The sequence below is a fragment of the Sparus aurata genome, chromosome 6, assembly GCF_900880675.1.
Source record: "Sparus aurata chromosome 6, fSpaAur1.1, whole genome shotgun sequence".
NCBI lineage: Eukaryota > Metazoa > Chordata > Actinopteri > Spariformes > Sparidae > Sparus > Sparus aurata.
In genome coordinates, this window is record NC_044192.1 from 110247 (window position 1) to 135394 (window position 25148).

General features: G+C 44.4%; 1 protein-coding gene across 1 annotated transcript; it reads right to left on the reverse strand.

Annotated features, from left to right (window-relative positions):
• Nucleotides 1-1942: 1942 nt before the first annotated feature.
• Nucleotides 1943-23546, reverse strand: ralgapb (Ral GTPase activating protein non-catalytic subunit beta). Its single transcript, XM_030418848.1, is given in 34 exon segments — nucleotides 1943-2294; nucleotides 3001-3140; nucleotides 4327-4381; nucleotides 4546-4642; nucleotides 4735-4841; nucleotides 5388-5507; nucleotides 5628-5751; nucleotides 5838-5996; nucleotides 6079-6264; nucleotides 6582-6737; nucleotides 6815-6918; nucleotides 7633-7805; nucleotides 7942-8090; nucleotides 8190-8372; nucleotides 8560-8693; nucleotides 8789-8802; nucleotides 8804-8874; nucleotides 9045-9106; nucleotides 11437-11572; nucleotides 11708-11822; nucleotides 11919-12086; nucleotides 12177-12276; nucleotides 12440-12605; nucleotides 12693-12844; nucleotides 12919-12966; nucleotides 13086-13191; nucleotides 13637-13761; nucleotides 15192-15334; nucleotides 15719-15850; nucleotides 21579-21765; nucleotides 21854-22020; nucleotides 22243-22445; nucleotides 22745-22926; nucleotides 23466-23546. Coding segments are annotated over 33 exon segments (4311 nt in total). The 5' UTR covers nucleotides 22901-22926; nucleotides 23466-23546; the 3' UTR covers nucleotides 1943-2121.
• Nucleotides 23547-25148: the final 1602 nt, after the last annotated feature.

Sequence of the window (25148 nt, forward strand, 5' to 3'; positions counted from 1 at the left end):
GTGTGTGTGAGCCTGAAGTAAACACAAGGCAGAGTGACATCACAACAGGGAACCGTTCTGATTGGATCATTCAAATGTAGAATGATAAATATTTGTAGTAACATGGTGACATCATCACCAGAGAAGCTGTATTATACAGGAGACAAGGTACACACACACACTCTCTCTCTCTCTTCACTTCCTGTATCTGCTTGGGTGCGGACGCTTTTCTGCTTGCTCTCGCTTCTGCTTGCTTTCTTTTCCACTGTTATTCTTTTTCTTCACTGAGAGATTACAGGCAGCGACTCCTGGATCTTTACAAACCACTGGGACAACAATTAATTGACTGCTGCTGCATTATTTCACTTCTTTCTTTTTTCCGAACTCAGTACTTTCAGAACTAGGCCTACGAAGTAGCACAAGCCTATTAGCAGCTAATGCTAACTAGTATCAAAATGCCTCCCTTTAGAAGATCCTTCAGAAAATAATAAATGGCTGTTTTGATGTTTTCCAATCAGGATTTCGACCACATCACAGCACTGAGACGGCTCTTGTTAAGGTCCTCATCGACATTCATTCAAACACAGACAGCGGAAAAATCTCAGTCTTAGTATTACTGGATCTCAGTGCTGCTTTTGACACAGTCGACCAAAATGTACTACTGGACCGACTGGAAAACTGGGTTGGACTCTCTGGTACAACACTGAAATGGTTTAAATCTTGTCTAAATAAGAGAGACTGTGTCTATTGGTGACTACACATCTGAACGGATGAAAATGACAAGCGGAGTCCCCCAGGGCTCCATTCTGGGGCCTCTACTATTCAACATTTACATGCTCCCTCTAGCTCAGATAATGGAAAACAATTACATTTGCTGCCATAGTTATGCAGATGACACACAAATTCATATAACCATATCACCAGGGGACTTTCTTCAGTTTTCTTCAGTTAAACAAAGATAAGACTGAAATAATTGTTTTTGGATCCAAGGAAGAACGACTTAAAGTCTCTGCTCAGCTTCAGTCTGTAATGTTGAAATCTACAGACCAAGTAAGAAACCTCGGTGTGACTATGGACTCAGACATGAATTTCAGCAGCCATATTAAGACAGTTACAAAGTCAGCCTACTATCACCTTAAGAATATATCCAGGATAAGAGGGCTTATGTCTCTGCAGGATTTGGAGAAACTTGTTCACGCATTTATCTTCAGCAGACTCGACTACTGTAATGGTGTCCTTACAGGACTCCCTAAAAACTCCATCAGACAGCTGCAGCTGATTCAGAACGCTGCTGCTCGAGTCCTAACAAGAACTAAAAAAGTAGATCACATCACTCCAGTTCTTAGATCTTTACACTGGCTTCCTGTCTATCAAAGAATAGATTTCAAAGTCCTGTTGTTGGTTTATAAAGCATTGAATGGTTTCGGGCCAAAATACATTTCTGATCTGCTGCCGCGTTATGAACCATCCAGACCTCTGAGATCGTCAGGTACTGGTCTGCTTTCAGTCCCCAGAGTCAGAAGGAAACATGGAGAAGCAGCTTTCAGTTACTATGCGCCACATATCTGGAACAAACTCCCTGAAAATTGCAGGTCTGCTCCAACACTCACCTCTTTTAAATCAAGACTTAAAACATTTCTTTTTGCCGCTGCTTTTAACTGAAGCAATTCAAGTCTTTGAACTGCATTATGAGTCTGACTCTACAGTCTTGTTTCTTTTAAAGCTTTTCTGTTTTAGCCTACTTGTTTTGATGTTTGTTTCTTAATGTTTTTACTTGTTTTAAAATGCTATTTTTAATGTTTTTTAATGCAATTTTTAATGTCTTTTAAATGAAATTTTTATGTCTTTTAATGTAATTTGTGTGTGCCTGTAAAGCACTTTGAGTTGCCTTGTGTCTGACTTGTGCTATACCAATAAACTCGCCTTGCCTCTCTCTCTCTCACACACACACACACACACACACACACACACACACACACACACACAGGTTGTCTCATGTGCAGGTGATATCATAACTCAGTAACACCTGTCTGCTGCCACAGAATACACAGACTATACAGAGTATAGAGTGACAGTGGAGGCGGAGTCAGTAGGTACAAGGTTTTAGGGTCATATCAGGTGGGCGGGGCCAGCTGGGCGAGGTCAGGGGTCCTGGAACAGGGCCGAGTAGAAGGAGGGTTCAGAGCGGCAGCTGCGGTAGCGATGGATGATGTCACTGATCGTGTGCTTCCTTATGATGTGGGGCAGATGGGCGGAGTCACTGTCCAGCCGCCGCCGATGGCAACAGTTAATGACCATCTCTCTCACCAGGAAACCTGGAGACACACGGACAATCTGTCAATCAGATTCATTATGTTTATTAGTAATGATCAACATGTATTGATGAATTTATTGACTGTCTGCTGAAGTGAGTGCTGTGTAACCTGACGTCTCTCTTCGTTGCCTTTGCACAATTTGTTAAAAGGAGACCTATTCTTGTCAGTTTCAGGTTCATACCCTGGATTCTGTTTCACTGCCGGATCAGTGCGAAGTGAAGAGTTAGCCAGACCTGAATGACTGACAGCCTCCATCAACACTACTGGAACACGTCTATATGTTCACAAACACATCAGTTTATTCATCCTGTCTTCTGCTACAGCTCTGTATCTGTCTGGAATGCTCTGTTTTAGGTCCTGTCTCTTTAAGGCCCCTCCTGAATACCATGTCTGCTCTGTATGGTCAGCTCACACAGGCCTGAGCCAGCACCGCTAACAGCAGAGCAGCTGTGCCAAATCATTTCTAACATGACAAAGTAGCCGCTCGGGATTAATTATGCTAATGTGACAAGGACTTAGTTGGTGCTGCCAGAAGAAAACAAACAAATGGGATTGTTTCATTTCAAGTATTAAACAGTGGATTCAAATCCAAGCACAGTCGTGACCTTGATAGTGACCCTAACCAAAATAAAAATATACAAATCCTGAATACCATCATTGATTATAAGAAATACAGAGAGAGAGAGAGGCAGAAGGACAGACAGACCCAAAGACCTCTTGCTGACCACACTCCCGTTGACCAGTGGGACGACTAAACCGAACTTGCTGGTTGCATTTCCATGGAAACAGATCCTATAGAGTCCAGTTTTCAGAGGATGGATAAAGATCAGCTGGAAGTTAGACCCACTGACAGACAAACAGACAGAGAGAGAGATGGATATTTACATTTACATTTAGGGCATTTAGCAGGCGCTTTGTCCAAAGCGACTTACAATAAGTACATTTGTCACAAGAGAGAAACCACGACATCGTCAAGTAAAAAGAAAAAACAGAAACAATGTTCAAGCCCTCATCTGAGCATCGTAGCTGCTGTTTATTGAGGATACTTTAAGTACATAAGTGCTGTGATTAAAGTGCTAAAGGTAAAAACATACAAGTGCATACATGTATTTTTTGCTTGTTTTTTTTCTTTTTTGTTGAGGGGTAAGGAGCGAGTCATGCTCTGCAGGGTCGAGGTGAAGTCTGAACAAATGAGTCTTGAGTATTTTGTGGAAGATGGAGAGTAACTCTGCTGTCCTGACATTGTTCATAGTTAGAACAGAGAAGAGTTGTGACTTCGCTGAGCGACCTTTGTTTGCTCTCAGCGATGGCGGTACCAGTCGGCCAGCTGATGTAGAGTGCTCTCTCTGGGCCGTGTGGTCTGACCTGTGTGTGGAGGTAGACGGTGCAGTTCTGTTGACGGCCTTGAAGGCCAGCACCATCGTCTGGAATCAGATATGATTCAGATTGTTGCTCACAGTGTGTCTTGGTGTGTTTTACTTGAAGCAGGTTCAAAATATCCGTACGTTGTTTAAAACCTAAACTGCAGTCAGAGGTAACAAGTTTAACTATGGTGATTAATGATCAACTGTGATTGTTATCACAGGTTTTCTTCTTCACACTTTCCTCCTGTAGCTATTACTGACTTGACTTACATGACTTCTGAGCTCCCTCTAGTCCCTCCTCAGCTTCTCTTTGTCCCCAAATCCATAAACCATCTTCCTCTCATTCAGCAGGGCTTTGAGATCCGGGGCCACCAGAAATATCGTACCTACTTGGTGGCTACAGTATTTGCTGTACAGTATTTGGCATCTTATCTCATGCATAGTTGAGTGTAAAAAAAGAGATCGAAAGTAAAATACAGTTAAAACACTCAGAGTCAGACCTGCTGTAGCTCACTGTGCCATCTTGGGAAAAAACAACAAAAAACAAAAGCTGAACATCACCTGATGTGGACCAGGTGAGGTCTGCATCATCAGTGACCATGGTGACCATGTACTGTGTGTGTGTGTGTGTGTGTGTGTGTGTGTGTGTGTGTGTGTGTGTGTTTTACCTGCAGTGTGTGTGTGTGCTGGTCTCTGACAGCAGGTCAGACAGAGGGAACCTCTCTGAAACACATGGATCAACTGGTTTTGAACTTGGTTCTTATGACTGTTTGGACTCAACTGACTGATGATGATGACGATGTGATTGTTGATGAAGATGTTTTTTATTTAATGGTATAATTTAAATTTGTTGACATTAACAGTGCCTTTTTTGAATAACAAGTTACCGATGTCCTCGAAGCGTTCGACCCAGACGATCAGGACCTTCAACTCGACCAGCGAACAAACAGAACGACAGGACATCACATCATCAGCTGAACAATTCTGGACACACAGACAGGTCGGAGAAACAGATTTGCAGACAGACAGCTAAATAACAGTGAGATGAAAAAAACTTTTATTTTGAAGGTCTGTACTGTGGGTTGGGCGGTGGAGTCTGGGCGGAGCTCAGAACCACTGTATGGGTTTGATGGCGGCGCAGTCGGTGGCTCCACCTCCTCTGGATTCTTCTGCCAATTAGCTTCTTAAATCCAAAAGAAAAAGAAGAATTCAATTATATAAAATCTCCTGTCCTGGTCCTGGTCCAGAATTAACTGGCCATAATAGAGCACTGGACAACCAGAGAGAGGGAGGTCAGTGGGCCATGATCAAACAAAGAGAGACCAGATTTCTGACTGTGTGCTCAGAGGCCGTCTATTCTTCATGTGATCCACCTCCTCACAATTACTCTGTGTGGTAACTTGTATAATGACCAGGACCACACGGGATGACGTATCGAGTGGCAGCCTTTATATAGTATATGTTCAGGAAAATATGGCAACATACAGAGCTTGTGAAATACCACGTTCCTCTAACAGGAGATGCTGACTTGTACACCGCTTAGAGGGAAGAAATGCAGAATCTACATAGCTCCATGTAAGAGCTCCCCTAGTGGTATAAAAATGTATAGGCTTTACAACACTCTGCAAAACAAACAGCTGGAGGTGGAGATGATACAGCTGATTGTGAGCTGTAGTTTCCCCGTAGTTACTGTTCATGACTGTGACATCACATGAAAGACTTTACTAACTGTGTGATGAAGATGACGGGACGATGAAGGTGATCTCTGTCAGAGCATCTGCGTACATCAGGATAAACTTCTCTCCGTCAAACACGCCCCCTCCACTGTCACTGAGCACAGTAGGGAATTCTGGGAGAAGGAAAAAAAACAATCATCTTCAGAGAGCACAGTTAGACCAGCTGTGTCCCCCTGGCAGTGTCCCTTGAATGAGCATTATGTGTTTGAGGGGCAACCAATCAGTGCACTGACCTAAACTGTTGGTGCTGACTCTGCCCACCTGGTGCTGCCTCACCTCCACCGGGCGACCGAGAGATGACAGGAAGTCCAGAAAGTGAGAAAGGACGCTGCTGCTGGACTCCACGTTACTCAGTATCTACAGAAAGTGGGAGGCACATACAGGTCAGGGAGGGAGACAGAATGGACACCAGACAGGAGAGACAGACAGGCAGGTAGACAGACCTCAGCAGCCGTCCTCTGTCCTGCTCTTATGTAGAAGATGAAGGCCGAGTCACAGTTCCTGGATGGCAGCTGGTCCAAACGTTTCAGATCCTCTGAGAATCCATGAAGAGACGAATCCAGAGACACCAGCTGAGCCAGAACACCGCTGGTACCTGGATCCTACAGAGAGACAGTTGAGACAACAGACAGGTGTGAATTAATCAGCTAATCAATAAAACGATCTCCAGCGTGTCCGTGGTACCTTCAGGGTCTCAGGTGTCAGCAGGCCCAGGTGGGACAGAAAGAGTCTCGCCGTCTGGAAGCCGGTGACAGGGGGCGGTGGCCTGCAGGTCTCCATGACGACCAACTGTCCGCTCAGCTGCGGCTGAGCCTCGACCTGTTGCTGCCTCTGAAACATTGTTTGCAGACGCTCCAGCTGTGGCCGCATCTGAAAGACGAGGAGGAATCACCTGTAAGATCACCTGTAAAACAACTGTATGAACACTTTTAAGTACATCTGTAAGGACACCTGTATGAACACCTGTAAGAACCCTAACCTGTAAGAACAGCTGTATGAGCAGCTGTCTGACTTAAATGGAGCTTCAGAACGTCTGTGACATGCAGCTGTTAACAGCAGGACAAAGACCTGTTCCCAGAGGAACACCACAGGTGATACACACAGCTAAAGAGATGACATCATCAGTTTTACCAGAAGTAACATGGTCTCACAGCAGGATCTGGATCTGGGCTGGTCCAGGTTCTTACCTCCTCAGTGACTGTCTCGTGCAAAGCTGGAATACTCTGATCTGCTTTGACTGAAGGAACTCTTTCGATGTTTTCAAGAAACTGCTGATTTTTGATGCTGCATTGTATCCCAGCATCCTCCTGGGCTGCAGCGGGGCGTGCTGGAATCAGAAAGTGCTGCAGACATGAGAGATCAAACACTGATCTGAAGCCTGTTAACACACTCAGATTAATATGATGATGTCAGCAGTCACCTGTGTGTGTGTTCGCCCCTCTCTGGGCTGCAGGTGGAGCTGCAGAGTCCAGGTGTGACGTCCTGATGGTCCTCTGATCAGCAGTGCGAGTGACGGACACGATGCTGCCAACACCAATTATTCAAAAATATGTTAGAGACAAAAATGCTGAAAATGATTAGTTATTGATCAATCAATCAGTCAAAATAATGATCAAAAGTAAGACAGAGACAAAAACTATCATCCAGGAGGAGTTACATCAGCCTCTCTCTCTCTGTCTTACCTGTCCGTCTCAGCCGTCTGCTGTCTGTCTCACCTGTACGTCTTACCTGTCTGCTACCTGTCTCACCTGTACGTCTTACCTGTCTGCTACCTGTCTCACCTGTACGTCTTACCTGTCTGCTGTCTGTCTCACCTGTACGTCTTACCTGTCTGCTACCTGTCTCACCTGTACGTCTTACCTGTCTGCTACCTGTCTCACCTGTACGTCTTACCTGTCTGCTACCTGTCTCACCTGTACGTCTTACCTGTCTGCTACCTGTCTCACCTGTACGTCTTACCTGTCTGCTACCTGTCTCACCTGTACGTCTTACCTGTCTGCTGTCTGTCTCACCTGTACGTCTTACCTGTCTGCTGTCTGTCTCACCTGTACGTCTTACCTGTCTGCTGTCTGTCTCACCTGTACATCTTACCTGTCTGCTACCTGTCTCACCTGTACGTCTTACCTGTCTGCTGTCTGTCTCACCTGTACGTCTTACCTGTCTGCTGTCTGTCTCACCTGTACGTCTTACCTGTCTGCTGTCTGTCTCACCTGTCTAATTCAGTGAGTGAGGACTAACCGTCTTCAGGTCCCTGCGGCTGTTCCAGCATGGCCATGATCACTGAGCTGTCCAACACAAAGTATCTGAACTTCTTCTTCAAACTGCTGTCGCTCAAACTATGGCAGCCAATCAGAGCGTCCTCATCCAGCAGGCCTCCGAGGGAAGGAACGGCCCCCAAAACCTGCATCACACTGAGACAGGAGGACAGGAAGTGACCTGTGAAATCATTCAGGAGCTGGAAAAGACAGCTTTTCCATTTATTAAAGAACATCTGCTCTTATTTTGAAAAGGACTCAGAGCTGTTACAGGTGTGTTTGTTTTCCTCACCAGTTCAGCGTGACCTCAGCTGCCTCTTTCACCCTCAGAGAGACGGGGTTTAGTTCTTTCTCCTCCTTACACCTCACTTCCTCTTCCCGTTTCGACTTAGTGCCTGAAATCCCCAATTCAACGATCTCCAGGACCTCCAACAGACACTCCTGAAAACACACACACACACACACACACACACACACACACACAGTTACCTGTCTGTCACCTGTCAGTCAATTACCTGTTGTTATCTGTCCGTCAGTTACCTGTTGGTCAAGCATGGCAGGGTGATGTGTTATCCAGGTGTTCAGACAGGTGAATGCAGCAACAATGATGGAGTGCAGGTCTCTGGAGTGAAGCGGGGGAGGACGACTGCACTGAAACTCGATGTAACAACAGACTGAGGAGAGCGCTCGCCTCCTCTCACTCTGCTCCACACTCACCTCCACCTGCAGGAGCAAAGGGAGGTTACAGGTGTGTGTGTGTGTGTGTGTGTGTGTAGTTGTGGTTGTGTGTGTGTGTGTGTGTGTGTGTGTGTGTGTGTAGTTGTGGTTGTGTGTGTGTGTGTGTGTGTGTGTGTGTGTGTGTGTGTGTGTGTGTGTGTGTGTGTGTGTGTGTGTGTGTGCGTGTGTCGACCTTGGCCAGTCCTCCCAGTACTTCCAGTGCAGACAGACAAACTGCTGAGTCATTCCTCCACTGAGCTGTAAGGCGCTGAGTCAGCAGATGAACAAACTCAACCCACAGGATCCCTGCTGAGTCTGACAGGATGGCTGGTTGCCATGGCAATGAAAACACATACAGTGTCAATGTCATCAAAATGTTACAAGTTAGTTTGACAAGTAATTCAAATCCAGTTGTAACTAACTATTGGTTCCTCTGGTCCTTCTGGTTCCACTGGTTCCCGTGGTCCACCTGGGATCTGCCAGCTCCGCCATGCTGGGACTTTGTTTTCTGGAAATAAAATGGAGCATTTTAGTGTTTCCAGTTAATAAAACAGAACTCAGAGTGACAGTGTAAGAGAGATACATTTATTTTACCCGATGATGTTCAGGATGAGTTTTCTGTCTGCACACAAGATGTGAGTCCTATTGTGTATCAGTACAGGTGTTCAGCAGACTCACCTGTTTGGGTTGTCCTGCAGCCTCTAACAGAGCCAAGTCCTGAACCAGGTTCAGCATTGCCGCTACATAAAAAACACTGGTCAACAACAACATAGTATGTCTGTACTATTCTATATATAAAGTAAATTTACATATACACACTACCAGTCAAAGTTTGGACACAACTTCTCATTCATTGTTTTTCTTTATTTTTTATCATTTTCTACATTATAAATCAATACTAAAGACATCACAACTATGAAGGAACAGATATGGAATTATGTAGTAAACAAAAAAGCATTAAACAAACCAGAATATATTTTATATTCTTCAAAGTAGCCACGTTGTGCTGTGACGACACCTCTGACATTCTGTCAGTCAGATTCATGAGGTCGCTACCTGGAACGGTTTCTAACAGTCCTGAAGGAGTTCCAGAGATGCTGAGCACTTGTTGGCTGCTTTGTCTTCAGTCTGTGTCAACTCATCCCAAACCATCTCAGTTGGGTTGAGGTCAGTGATTGTGGAGGCCAGGTGATCTGACACAGCATCATCACTCTCCTTCTGGCTCAGACATCATCACACAGCCTGAAGGTGTGTTCGGGTTCATGGTCCTGTTGAGAAACAAACGACGGTCCCACTCAGCACAAATCAGATGTGATGGCATGTCACTGCAGAACGCTTTGATTTTGAATAAAGCACCAACAGTGTCAACAGCAGAGCACCATCACACCTCCTCCTGCTCCTCCTCCTCCCCCTCCTCTTCCTCCTCCTCCTCCTCCTCCTCCTCCTCTTCCTCCTCTTCCTCCTCCTCCTCTTCCTCCTCCTCTTCCTCCTCCTCCTCTTCCTCCTCCTCCTCCTCTTCCTCCTCCTCCTCCTCCTCCTCCTCTTCCTCCTCGTCCTCCTCCTCCTCCTCTTCCTCCTCCTCCTCCTCCTCTCCTCCTCTTCCTCCTCTTCCTCTCTCCTCCTCCTCTCCTCCTTCCTCCTCTTCCTCCTCCTCCTCCTCCTCCTCTTCCTCCTCCTCTTCCTCCTCCTCTTCCTCCTCCTCCTCCTCCTCCTCCTCCTCCTCCTCCTCCTCCTCTTCCTCCTCCTCTTCATCCTCCTCCTCCTCTTCCTCCTCCTCCTCCTCCTCCTCCTCCTCCTCCATGCTTCATGAGGGATCCACACATGTAGAAACCATCCATTACCTTTTCTGTGTCCCACAAAAACACAGAGGGGGGAAGCAAAAATCTAGACTTTGGACTGATCAGACCGAAGTGCTGATTTCCACTGGACTAATGTCCATTCAATGTGTTTCTCCATACACGTCTCTTCTTCTTCTTCTTCTTCTTCTTCTTCTTCTTGTTCTTCCTCAGTTGTGGCTTCTCTGCAGCAATTTTACCACGAAGGCCTGATGATGATTCATGCAGTCTCCTCTGAACAGCTGATGTTGAGACGTGTCTGCTACTTGAACTTGGTGAAGCGTTTCTGTGGGCTCTAATCTGAGTCTGGTAACTCTGATGAACTCGCCCTCTGCAGCAGAAGTGACTCTTGGTCTTCCTCTCCTGGGAGGTCCTGAGCCAGCTTCATCATGTGTTTGATGGTTTTCATAACTGCACTTGATGATAAATTCAAAGTTCTTGACATTTTCCAGATTGACTGGCCTTCATGTCCTAAAGTAATGATGGACTGTTGTTTCCCTTTACTAGCTGAGTGGTTCTTGTCATAAAATGGATCAGAACAATAGTTAAACAAGGCTAATTACTGTATTGAACTGTGTACCAACCCTAACTCTGCACAACACAACTGATGGTCTCAAACACAAATTAAGTCGACAAGGCGCAGCTGTTCACTGAAAATAGTTCCAGGTAACGATCTCATGAATCTGACTGACAGAATGTCAGAAGTGAGCAAAGCTGTCATCACAGCAGAATGTGGCTACTTTGAAGAATATTAAATATAAAATATATTCAGTTTTTTTGTTTGTTTTTTGTTTTAGCCTTTATTGATAGGATAGATAGAGATATGACAGGAAACAGGATGAGAGAGGAGGTAGTGACACGCAGCAAAAAGCCTCAGGCCCGGACAAAGCCTGTCTCTACCCACTGAGCTAAACGGCACCTCGTATTCTGGTTTGTTTAAGGCTTTTTTTTACATAATTCCATCTGTGTTCATTCATAGTTTTGATGCCTTCAGTGAGAATCTCCAATGTAAATAGTCATTAAAAAATAAAGAAAAAACATGAATGAGAAGGTGTGTCCAAACTTTGACTATATATATGTAAATATATATATATACACACACACATGAATATGAAAACTGATCAATATGATGAGTGAATGATTTCAGCAAAAAATTAACATTAGAGCGAGTTGTCACATGAGATCATTCGATGAGTTACCGATGAATAATCAATAATCAATACTCTGTGACTGACCGAGTATGATCTGTGTGTTGGAGGCGTCGGTCTCTGTGTGCAGAGCTTCAATCAGAACACTGATGAGGCGCGGCTTCAGAGACTGGTAGGTACCTGCTGTGACATCACCACCACTGAACTGTCCGTCTAACAACACCTGAACACACACACACACACACACACACACACACACACACACACAGCTGTGGTTATCAATGAATTTTCTTACTTCACCTGTGAGGTCCAGGTCTGAAGGTGTGCGAGATGTTTAACAGGGTGGATAGAAGCTTACCTCTGATTGGACAGAGGAAAAGTGCAGTGGGAGGGGCAGCAGGGAGAGCAAGATAAAGATGGAGGCTCGTCTCAAATCCACAGGACTCACGAAATTCTTAAACCTCAGCAGATCTCTGGCCGAGAGACACAGACACAGAAGAGAGAGAGACATTTACCTGCAGTCACACCTGTCTGCAGAGGTACTATTGTAATATCTGCGCTACTGTCACCTGTCAAGCAGCACATTCTCCACAGCTGAGATAAACGCAGGGAGCAGCAGGTTGACTCCTTTTAGATCACAGCAGAACAGACAGGTGGAGTTCAGCAGGATGGAGGCCAGAACAGGTGGACACGCCTCCTCCGAGACCTGGAGACCCTGCAGTAGAACCAGGTAGAACCTGCAGGTCAGAGAGAGGAGAAAGAACACACAGAAACAAAGTCAGAAAGAAAAAAGACAGACATAACTGTACAGGCAGACAAACATGTACCTGGACAGGTAGACAGGCAGGATGTCCTCTGCAGTTTTTTTACAGGTGAAGATTCTGCAGAGCGTCCCGCAGGCCTCACTCCGACCAGCCGCCCACCTGTCTGACATTACAGTGACATCACAGTGACCAGCTGGATAGACACAAAGTTTCTCAGGTAGATTGTGACCTGCTGTGCAATAACAGTACGCAGAGAATGAAGTACCTGCATGTGTATTACTGTGTGTACTGTATTTAGTACTGTGTGTACTGTGTGGGGTACTGACTGTGGTTGGTCTGCGCAGCATCAAACAGCCAGCAGCCGAACAGGTGAAGTAGGGAGTCCACGTTACACCTGAGGGTGGAGGGGGAGGGTCGGGGGGAGGAGCACAGATGGGTAATGGAGGCTAGAGGCTGGGAGGAGGTCTTCCAGTGATGGGGGGAGGACGATGTCTGAGGGGGAAAAGAATGAAGTTATCAAAAGTGTACCTGGACAAGTAAAGACTCACGTACATGGACAGGTAAGCAGATTCGGCCCACCGTTGGAGGTTTGCTGGTTGCCTTTGATACATTTGCAGGTTTTAGTTGTCTGCTGTGTGGAGGGGGGGAGGTGGTGGAGGGAGGGGCACTTAGCATGCTCAGTATGTTCACAGGGGTGGGTGGGGCACTGCCAGAACGAGGTCGAGACAAACCTGAGGAGCCAAGAGAGCAGGTGATCAAAACCCCCAATTAAATAGGGTTAGGGAGGCAGGTGGGCGGGGCTTACCATAGGAAGGGAGGCGGTCTTTGAATGGGCTTCTGGTTACAGCAACACCTGGGACAGGTCAGGTGAAAACAAACAAACTGAGAACTACGCGTCAGAGGTGACATTGAATGTTTAGGTTTGATCACCCTTATCAATCAAATCATTATCATCAAACATTTTTGTCTCACGGATCCAACAGAGACCAGAACAGACTCTGGTTCTGCTGCCAGATGACTCACACAGCTCCCCTTTGATTAGCTCATTGATTAGATTGACCTGATCAGTTTGGGTTAATGTGGTTTACCAAGAGAAGGCAACCGATCTCTGAAATGGATGCTCTGTGGTAGTCCTGATGAAACACAGAACAATAACAGTAACAACAACAGTAACAGCAACAACAACAACAACAATAACAACAACAACAGCAACAACAATAATAACAACAGCAACAATGACAGTAACAACAACAATAACGGCAACATCAACAACAGCAATAACAATAATAACAACAGCAATAACAGCAACATCAACAACAGCAATAACAATAAGATCTACAGTAACAACGACAGTAACAACAACAATGATAACAACAGCAACAACAATAACACTAGCAGTAACAAAAACAACAAACACAACAATAACAGCAACATTAACGACAGCAGCAGCAACAACAACAATAATAACAATAATAACAGCAGCAACAACAATAATAACAACAAAAGCAACAGCAACAACAAACAACTGCAACAATAACAACAAAAGCAACAGCAACAACAATGGCAGGAATAACACCAGTGTGTAATGTGTGAATACCAGTGTTTGACAGCAGTCGCTGTGTTGGTTCCTTGTTGACCACAGTCACACCTGCAGAAAAACAACAGTCACTTTTCACATGAATTACATAATGTTTTGCTCACATATTGGTGAAAAAAAAAATTAAGGCTGTAAAATGTAATTATCCTTTTAGCAGCCCTACAGGACTGTCTTGAGTGAACAGACTGACAAATGTTCAGAGATGCTGCCACACAGAATAACAACATCACTCCTGAGGAATATACATCTTCAGTTACATCATATAACAGCAAGTGTTGATGATGTGTTGATCACAAAAACAGTAAGATCATACTCCATCCAGAAGGCCTTAATGAGTGGAGAGGTGAGGGCTCTTTTCAGAGCCAAAAAGCTGCCTTTCAGTCAGATGACAAGGAAGCTTACATCACCACCAGGGTACAAGGCTGGGCACACTGGATACTTGTGAAGTGTTGGTACATTACCTCTGCCTTTCATTTTGGTGACCATGTTCACAGGTTAGACCGTTCACACTGGATACCTGAGACGTGCTGCCCCATCACGTCATCTAGAGATTTGGAGTCTTGCTTATTTCAATCACGACACACATGCGGTTCACGGCAAAAATCGACCTGAAAACAACTTGTAGTCAGTCATATGACCATCATACCAGTGTTTTACAACAGTTTTGATGTCTATATGTATAGAATTTGTCCCAGACATGAAGAGGATACGTACAACAGGTGTGGGGCAGTTACTTTCCTGTGCACTCCTATCCCTACCCCTACGGTTAGGGTTAGGATTAGGGTTAAAGGTAGGGGTAGGAGCTGCAGCAACACAGCTTTAAACGTGGCTTATCTTAACACAAACACACAAGTGAGCTGCAGCAGCTTCGTAACAAGGCCACCACAAAGTACACAGGCATCCATTGTGCTCGGCCTGTAAGGCTAAAAGCTTGCATCAAGGAGGCAAAGAGGAGACATCATCAAAGACTGGAGAGGACCTAAACACCAAGAGCACTAAAGATAGGTGGCAGGAGATCCAGAACATCACAGGCTACAGCAGCAGGCTCATGTGTGAGGCCATGCTGCCTGGTGAGTTGGACACATTTAATCCCCTCAACACAGACTCAGCTGTGAACTCTGCTCCTCCTCCAGAGGACCGGACCAAATCAGTAAACTCCTGCTGAGAGGTGGTGGATTAAAACTGCCCTGAAAATCATCGGTACCATCTACAGAGCATCAGTGACATCAGTGAGGTGAAATGTCTTAAACATGACAGCCACCCAATCCACAGTCTGTTCACCCTGCTGCCATCTGAAAAAACTGCCATACCATTAGACTACAGAGCAGCTTCATTCCAGAGGTCTAGACTCCTGAACTCATCATCGGCACACACTCATTCTGTTGTACAACTATGTATTGTAAAATGACAATACATGAAGGTGCAAGGTGTGTGTAAATGGTGCAAGTAAGAGGTCAGGTGGGTATCAGAGGTAGGTGTACCCAGGAAGGCATCAACCAGCGTGCTGACTCCTCTCATGGCTCTAAAGAAGATCTTTGGCAGTAGGCTGTCTCCTCTTAATGCCTCCTCCTGAGAGGATGGAGTCGAACCAACAACCACATGACGACTGAGGTCCACTGGATTACTGGAAAAAGATTTATTTTAGTGGTAGGTGGTCTTGAGTGTCAATAAAAAGGCTAAATTTAATCCTCAGAAGAATCCTCAGAAGAAAATACATGTCAGGATGACAACCAGACATCAGATAAAAAACATCTTTATTTTCATCAGTCTTTTAATCACTGTGCAGCTGAATCAAAGAAATGGAACAGAGACAGCAGGTCCATCACTGCTGTCTACAGGTCTAACTGAGAGTTATGGAAATATTTCTCATGAAGTGACTTTAAAACATGAAGCTGAACAATAAACTTAACTCTTTAGATAATGGAATATGATAAACAAATGTTTCCAGAGCACAACATGAATAAAAACTATAAACCAATTTGATGTCACTAGCGATAGTGAGTGTTACCTGAGCAGGTGCAGGAACCTGAACCAAGTGTGAGACACTCGTTGGTCATCCATTTCTACAGGGATCAGAGCAGCATCTTCATCTGGGACTTCAAAGCGAGGGAAGGCTGGACCGAAGGTCAGCAGCAACAACCTGAACACACAAACACAAGCCACGAGGTCAGCAGCAGCAATCTGAACACAATCAACAACCAGAAGGACAGCATCAGCAATCTAAACACACAAACACAAACCAGAAGGACAGCATCAGCAATCTAAACACACAAACACAAACCAGAAGGACAGCATCAGCAATCTAAACACACAACCAACAACCAGAAGGACAGCATCAGCAATCTAAACACACAAACACAAACCAGAAGGACAGCATCAGCAATCTAAACACACAAACACAAACCAGAAGGTCAGCAGCAGCAACCTGATCACACAAAAAGCAAAAAAGAAAATCAGCAGCAGTAATTTGAGTCCACATATACAAACCAGAAGATCAGCAGCAGTAATCTGAACACATGAAACAACAACCAGAGAGTCAGAAACAGCACTGTGAACACACAAACACAAGCCAGAAGGTCAGCAGCAGGCATCTAAACACACAACAATAAAAAGGTCAGCAGCAGAAATCTCAACACACAAATCAACAAAGGGTCAGTAGCAGCCATCTGAACACACAAACAACAACCACAAGGTGAGCAGCAGCAAACTGATCACATAAAACAACTAAAAGAAGATCAGCAACAGCAATCAGAACAAACAGACACAGACCAGAAGGTCAGCAATCAATCAATCAATCAATCAACTTTATTTATAAAGCACTTTTCATACATGAGTATGTAGCACAAAGTGCTTTACACAGGAAACATAAAACAATAATAAAGAAAGCCCCTCCCTCCCACCCTCCGTACTATATACATGCACACATACGTACACACACACACACACACACACACACTTACTACAGGAAATAAGGAGACATGGCAAGGCACTGAGGATTGAGGAAACGCCACCTTTGGGGCCGTCCACACTGGGAGGAGTCACAGGCTGTGCCACGGGGGGCACCAGTGCCCAGGCCCCCCGACCCTGACAGACAACGACTGGCTGGGCCAAAGGGACCCAGGGACAGCACCCCCAGCAGCATCCCAGACACAGCTCCCAGTGTGGAGGACCCCCCTGAGGAAACTCTGGAGTTAACCCTTAAAAACTAAAAACATAAGATAGGATAAAAACCCTGACAAAAGATAATTTAAAGAAGTGAACAGTTAAAAGGATAAAATGCATAAGATAATAATAAATAAAATAAAATAGTATCGAAGATAAATAATAAAAAAAAAATTATTTAAGATGAAAATTGTTTAAAAAAAACAAAAAAACAAACAAAAACAAAACAAGATAGGAACAACAACATAAAATACGATAGAACCACATAAGAATGGAATAAGAATTTAAAATATTAGTTAAAAGCCTGATTAAAAAGGTGTGTCTTTAACCTTCCCTTAAAAATATCAACAGTCTCTGCAGACCTGAGGTTCTCCGGCAGGCTGTTCCACAAGCGGGGGCCATAGTGGCTAAATGCCGCCTCACCGTGGGTTTTAGTTCTTGTGAGAACCCTAACCCTACAACTGATAGGCAACCAATGTTATGACTTTAAAATAGGTGTTACATGTGCTCTCTGTCTGGTCTTCTTATGACTCTGGCTGCTGCATTAGTTGTTGGTGGCCAACAGCTTTTTTAAGGTCTATACAAAACAAGAAAGCATTACAGTAGTCAAGTCTAGATGTTATAAAAGTATGCATTCATTTGTTGGCCTGAGAAAGAAATGATTTAACCTAAGTAATGTTTCTAAGATCTCTGGATAAACCTATGTATTTGACCTAGTACTTGGACTTAAGGTGTACAGACTGTAGCTCTCTCTGGGCTTTCCCCCAAAGTTTTATAATCTCTGTCTTGTCTTTGTTCAGAAGGTGTGTGACATCCATACATTTATCTCGTGTAAACATTGCACTAACATATCAATTGGGCTAAATCATATCATATCACATTGAAATGTATCACTGGGTGCCATCTGTGTAACAGTAAAACCTGAGTACCCTAACCCATCTTAGAACCCTTCCTGATGGACCAACCCAGTTTTCAAGTCTTTTTAGTAGGATTTCATGGTCAATGGAATCAAAGGCTGCACTAAGATTTAGGAGAACCAGGACTGAAATGTGTTTGAATCAGTATTCATTCTGTCATTTTCCACCTTATCCTGTGCTGAACCAGATTGAAAATTCTCAAATATACTAATATACTGTTGTTTTAAATAAAAGTGTTACCTGTTCAGAGACAACTTCTTCAAAATCTTTCAAAAAAGTGAGGTTGGATATGGTTTGGTAGTTACTAAAAAATGAGGAATCTAAATGAGTTTTTTTGAGTAGTGGTCCGAACATGGCAGTCTTTAACCTCTCCGCACCCACCCGCCCGCCGATTTCAGATAAATGACTGTATGTCTACACTGCGCAGTGACGTATCCCGCTTCAATTCCTCTGAAAGGCAGTTAAAAACTGTTGTGATAGAAATGGGGTCAAGCGGCATGAAGAGGGTTAGGGTTGGTCCAATTTTCAAATCACCTCTGTATCCACCAGAGTAAAAAGCTGCACAGTATATTGAAAGTGCTTAGTGATTTCTAAAACTTACTGCCTTGTCTGAATAATATTCATTATAATTGTTGATATCTAATCTCTGAAATAGGCTGAAAATTTGTTACACTTAGTATTTGAGAAGAAGTTGCTTGGGTATGTAGAAGAAGGGTTTATCAGGCTGTCAATGGTTGTCAATAGGGCCCTCAGATTGTTTTGGTTCTTATGAGCTTGGAGAGGAGAGCCTGTCTGGCATTTTTTAGCACCTCATTATATTCTGAAAAGTGGTCGCAAAGAATATCTAACTACCAAATCAAGAGTATGGCTACGATTGTGGGTTGTTCCACAGACATGTGTGAAACCAAGATCTTATAGAATAATCTAATACATTAATACAATCAGTAGCCCTTACGTCATTTGTATTGTCTATGTGCAAGCTAAAATCACCAACAGTAAGAATTTTGTTGTAATTTGTATAGTGGCTAATTGAGTGACAGCACAGATGAGGAGTTTGCAGGGAGTGCCGGTGGGCTGAACCGTTTCCTCCACCGCAACAACTTCACCTGCAGAAGACAACTATTGCCCAGCAGGATGCTGGAGAATTCACTGAGAAGCTGGAGAAGTTTGTGACATTTTCATCCCGGATTTTTGTGAGGAAGGAATTAAACGCCTGTCCCAAATTGCCCCCTGGTCCCAAATAAACACCTGGTCTGTTAAGTGATTGAAACAAATAAACGCCCCGACTATTATTTATTTTCCCTTCAGTGTGAGAGACACTATTGTGACCGCGGTGAAAACATTTTATAAAAAATATAAAAGAAAAAAAATCAACGTCTTTGTTCTAACTTGTGCGATAAAAATAAGCATCTTCTGTTTATCTGTGCAGTATTGATTTAGTTTGGGAAATTCCGAGACCGCAATAAAACATTAACGTGAGCTCAGAGTTCATCATCTGGGACTAGAAAATCCTTTCTGTTGCTAGGTCGTTACTAAGGGTTGGCATATTTGCTGGAGTGGTAAACTACGTTCCATTACACATATGAGTCAACTGACGTGACTGATTTTGTTTCAGTTATTAGTCAGACCCCATGTGTTTCCATGGAAACGTAACGCACACTCGCAAAAACCTTTAAAATTTGAGAGCAAATATCCATCAACATGGACATATTTTGATTATAAATTTCATTTTTGTTGGTATTAGTTGTATAATCGCAATATTAAAACTTCAGTGCTGCTTGCGGGCCTCAGCGCAAGCGCCTCGGTCCTAACCGGATCACTGTCGTGCTCATAAAAGCACACCCTCTCAGGTAATATTGCTTAAGTAGCTAATCCTCTCCTCTCTTTCCCTGTCAGCAAGAATATGGAAAGTCATAGTTTGACAGGGTTGTTTCGATGAGGACAGCGGATGCATCAGAGTTCAGCCAAGTTTCAGATAAAAATATGCAATCAAGGTGCATTCTACAGTTAGTCAGGTCAATGAACAGGAAGGCTTTGTTTGGCAGGGAACTAATAAGTTCCATTTGCAGTTTCTGTGGCTGATGCTGCCGTGCACAATGTGTTAATTCATCATGACTGGTGTAGGCACATTTTCTATTTTTCTTAATGTTAGGTCTTTTGTAGGATCCCACAGTGATTCTGACTGGAATGTCTATTGGTGTGGGAGTGGGAGGCTTAGGACTAGAAGCAGAAAAGAAAAATGTGTGTCGGGGTGCCGTTTAGCTCAGTTGGTAGAGCGGGGGTCCCATGTGCAGAGGCTTTGTCCTCGCTGTGGCGGGACGGGTTTGCCGCGTGTCTCTCTCCCATCTCTCTCATCCCGTTTCCTGTCTTATCTTCAGCTGTACTATCAATAAAGCCGATAAAAGGCCAAAAAAATATTTAAAAAAAAGAAAAATGTGTGTGATCAGATAGGGGTGTAAATGGTAGGAGGAACCTGTAGGGGGAGCTCTCATTGGAGACAGAACTCTGAGATGCCACCATAAACACAGAGAGGGGTTCCGGTGTGGGTGGGTGGGATGTAAACAGTCAGTCATGTGTAGAAGACTGCACAGATCGCTGCAAGTTAGCCACGTTCAGTAATCCAGCCTGCTGGAGTAATCAGTTAGCTCTGAAGAGGGAGGGCTGGTCCCAAAACAAGTTGTGTCAATAAAACCTATGTAATGGGCTTTTCAGGTTGACTGGAGCCATGTGTTCAGGTAGAGGATTATGATAAGAAGCCAGTGTCAGTAGGGGGCTGGGGCTAACAACAGACTGTACACAATTTTAGAAGGTCTTAAAATTATTTTTATGCTGCTCTGAGTGCTGATGAGCTGAATCTTTTGTCCCCACATGAACAATCACCTGATTTATTAAGGACAGGACTGAGCACAGCAGCCACAGGAGCTAATCCGAGATGCCAACGACCAGGGTGGGAATTTTGTCACATTAGGGGCAAGGCCATCTGGCCTTCCTTCCTCAGCATGGCGTGTAGGGCGCAGGGCACGGACAAGTTTGTCTAAGTTGTTGATGTACTACACGAGACATTTCTGAAAAACACTTCAATTTTCATGAATTGTTGTGGCAACCAACAACGGCACATGTTGTACATGAGCTCATTTTAAAAACAATTTAGCACTTATGACCTAACGCTAGTTGTTTAGGGCTAGCTTAGCGGCAGCGGTCAGTCACGCAGTTGCAAGGCAACCGGAAACAGAAAACCGTCGGCGGAAGTAGTTATCTGTCATGGCAGCCCCCATAGGCTTCCGAGGAAACAGATGGATAGTCATGCTATGCGGGGTTGAGGTGAAGTCTGAACAAATGAGTCTTTAGTCTTTTGCGGAAAATGGAGAGTGACTCTGCTGTCCTGACATTGGTCGGGAGTTCGTTCCACCACTGAGGTGCCAAAACAGAGAATAGTCGCGACCTCGCTGAGTGGACTTTGATTGCTCTTAGCGATGGTGGCACCAGTCGGCTGATGTAGATGAGAGTCGTGCTCTTGCTGGGGCGTGACAGCAGACCTGGGATTTTATTTATATTTATTGATTATTCCAGTTTTTTGTTTTTTTTCCTTATCACATGATCCACACTTTCACTACATGTCATGAAAATCCGGACCGATATTTATCTGTAATCCTGCTGACAAACAAACAAACAAACAAACAGACAAACAGACAAACAAACAAACAGACAAACAAACAGACGGACAAACAAAGCAAACCAAAACATGTTTGCATGTTTTTAAGCTTGTTTGTTTGTTTTCCAGGTTGTTACCTGGAGGTCAGGGCAGTGTTGACTCTGCACCACTGCTCCACCACTACAGGTTGATGTCTCCAGCTGCTCAACATCTGTCGGCCCGTCAACCAGAGAGAGCGAGACGGGAAACACCGGGAGCAAGACAGCAACCACATCTCAAACAGCACCACCATTGACAGGTGAGACAGCTGCTCTGACACAACACCTGCAGAGAGACAAGCTGGTGAGAGATAGGTGAAAACAGACAGGTTAGAGACAGATGATAACAGAAAGGGGCGCGGTCGCTGGCTCACCTGTAGTGTTGGATGGAGCCAGCATTGTGTGGTTGATGCGGAGCAGGAAGTGCAGCAGCGTCTCCCAGGTGTCTCTGCTCATCACAGCGCTGTCTCTGGCCAATGTCTGAACTGCACACAACACCTGCTGACAGAGAGACAGGTAGACCGGACTCACCTGGTCTGACCTGGGGGGAGAAAACAGCCTGAAACCAAAAGCTGATTGTGTCCCTCCAAGCTAGCCAGCAGCTCAGCTAAGCTAGTGCTCGTTAGCTACAGCAGATCTCTGTTTAAATTAACTCATTACTAGGACAAATACGCTGACATTGAAAGTACAATTCTGGCTTTTATTTTGAAGGCTACTGTGACATCCAATATTTTCCAGCCTCATTCCAGGTGTGACAGTCTACCTGGGCACGAAAAGGCTGATCAGGTGTCGGAGGATCTGCTGGATGTACAGGTCGGGCTCTCTGCTGATTGGTAGAGGGATGGAGTCTCTGGGGGAAACCAGGGCCATCAGCCAATCAGTGTAGACGTCCACACACAGTTTGACAGTGTCTCCATCCAATGGGAGAGTCAAACCGTAACACAACACCTCCATCGTCCACTTCACCTGAGAACACACATGGCTGTTTCTTTAACCAATTACAGCGTGTTGCTGCTCTGATGTCACCTTCAGTTTGTGTTCGTCCTCATGAAGGTCAGAACCGGACAAGTGGCTCTGTTATTTTGTCCACCCTCACTGATATAAATGAGAGTTCATTCTGTGAACACAGTCAATGATTTAAGACTTAAACACTGAACTGATTACACATCAACACCTGGAAGTTTCCATACAGGTCACACACACACACCAACGCACACACACACACACACACACACACACACACACACACACGCACACACACACACCTGTCTGTCTGTGTAAAGCCGGCTGCAGGTGTCAGGGTTTCCCAGGGCGGCTCTCAGGGGCTTCACCACAGCCACAACAACATCTTTGCCCACTGAGGGCGGGAAGCAACTGAGCACGCTCACATGGCCCCGCCCACTGGACAGTGATTGGTCCATGGCCCACCAATCACTGTAACTGTTGTCTAGACAATAAAAAACTTTATGATGATGTCAAAAATATTTATCATAAAATCTGTCAATGAAAACTAAATGTGACCAAAGTGTGATTCATATCAGAACAAAGTGTTTCCACTGATGCTACTGACTTTTATTTACATGTAAATAGTTTAACTGACACCTTTTATATGTAAACTGGGTTTGTTGAGCAGCCGTCACATTACTGTTCTGCAGAGAAAGTAAAAAGGAATCCAGAACAGAAATACTGCAGGTCAGACAGGCTGATGATGACGTAATCCCTCATGTCTGAACAGAAATGTAAATCGTTTTAACTTCGCTTTATAAAATTAACTTTCTTTTTCAATACTTTTTTTGAAGACCATTTTTGAAGTGTTTAATATAAGAGAGAAAAACAGTTGAACGATTTATTGTTTGTGTTTTCTTCAGTCTGTAAGATTTAATACAGGATGGAAAAACAAACTGGTTTAAACTTAACTCACTGAAGTTAATGTGTCTGTGAGGTTAACACTGATTTAATGACTCAGAATGAGGAGAAGTGTCTTACCTACACAGGTGAGTCCAGGTGAGCTCTGCAGGTGAACTAACACACACACAGTCACTCTGAAAGTCAAAACTCTGAACTTGAAGTCACCTCCTGCTGCTGCCTTCAGGGTCTACTCTGAAACGTCAGGTGTCAGTCAGCGATCTCTTCTCCCTGAGCTGTGACTCTCAGGCTTCATAACGATTTAATGTGTCAGTTTACTGAGTTCAGACTGAAGACTCAAACATCTGTTTCTACACTTGAATCAGTTTTTTATTTCATGAGTTTGTGTTCTCACAAAAATCTTATGTTTCTGTTGTATTTTCATGTTTGAATGATTTTATCAGAAGTTGCTTTAGATAAGAGTCCACTTATGTAATGTACCCTCACGTCATTGTGATGTATCTAAATAATTCACACCGTGAAATATCTGAATATATTCTGGAGCAGGTGCACTCAGACTTGTTCTCTCTGCGGGACAAAACTGAAACTACATTTGAGCCAGAGGCCAAAACTACAGATGAAATATGCAGCATGATCAGGGTCCATTAAAGGAGCCTTGCAGGGCTTCTGGTCTAGCGAGCGACGTGATGGCAGCAGGCTCCGACAGCAGCATCCAAAAGATGCCCGACAAACGTGAATTTAATAAAAGAAATGTCAAAGCAAGATAAATTATAGCGTGTGAGTGACTATGTCCATCAGAAAGGGGAAGAAAATACTCGCACAAAGTAAGAAACACGACGACGAAGAAAAAGGTCAACCACTGCAAGCTAATGGCATTAGCAACATGGAGACCAGAACGCAGCCGGACGGCAAGTCGGGACCAACCCGTGAGGCTGACCTGGATGTAATACTGAAAGAACTACAAGAATTTAGGAGGGACTCCAGTCAGCAACTAAACAGCACTGTAAAAAATGTACGGAAGAATGGAAGAATCAACGTAGCTGAGACCTGAATTCAGTCAGCAGAGGATGTTTTATCAGAGCTGGTGAAGCTTCATGTACAAACGGAGGCTAAGCTGACTGATTCAGAGGGTCGCTCACATCGTGACTACGCACCTGGACCATGACTACACACCTGGATGCGGAGGCGAAAGTTTTGCTGAAGGAAAGAAATATATGGTTTCAGACTCCATTCCCGGCCAGGCTGAGGGTGTTTGACAATGAAGGTACAGTGATTTACAGCTCGGCTGAAGAAGCCACGGTGGACATGGCAGAGGGGGATGCTGGTGACGGTTCTGAAAAAAACATCTTCCCTCCTGGACCAGAAAGCCCAGAAGAGGCTTCAGGGAACGGCTCCAGGCTTTCCGTCACCCAGACACTTGATAAGTAATGTCAGGATACTTTACTGTATACTGTGGACTCTGCAGTGGTAGATGCTCTGCAGAGAGGGCAGGGGATCCTGGTGATCTTCTCAGCAGTCTTTACCACTCTCTGCAGGCGTTTGCGGTCCAAAGCACAATAGTTAAAAATGATAGACAGAATGACATGATGTTTAACAGTACTTCCAAAAACAAGAAGTTTACATAATGCATGTATTTTTTACATTGTCAGTCAAAAGCACTTCTGCTTTGGACCGGATCACCAGACAGTGTCACCAGCAGCCGGTCAAGATGTTCTCAACAATCCAGCTGCAGAAGCTGCTGAGGATCTCAGACCACATGCAGAACTTCCTCAGCCTCCTCAGAACATTCAGCTGCTGTCGGAC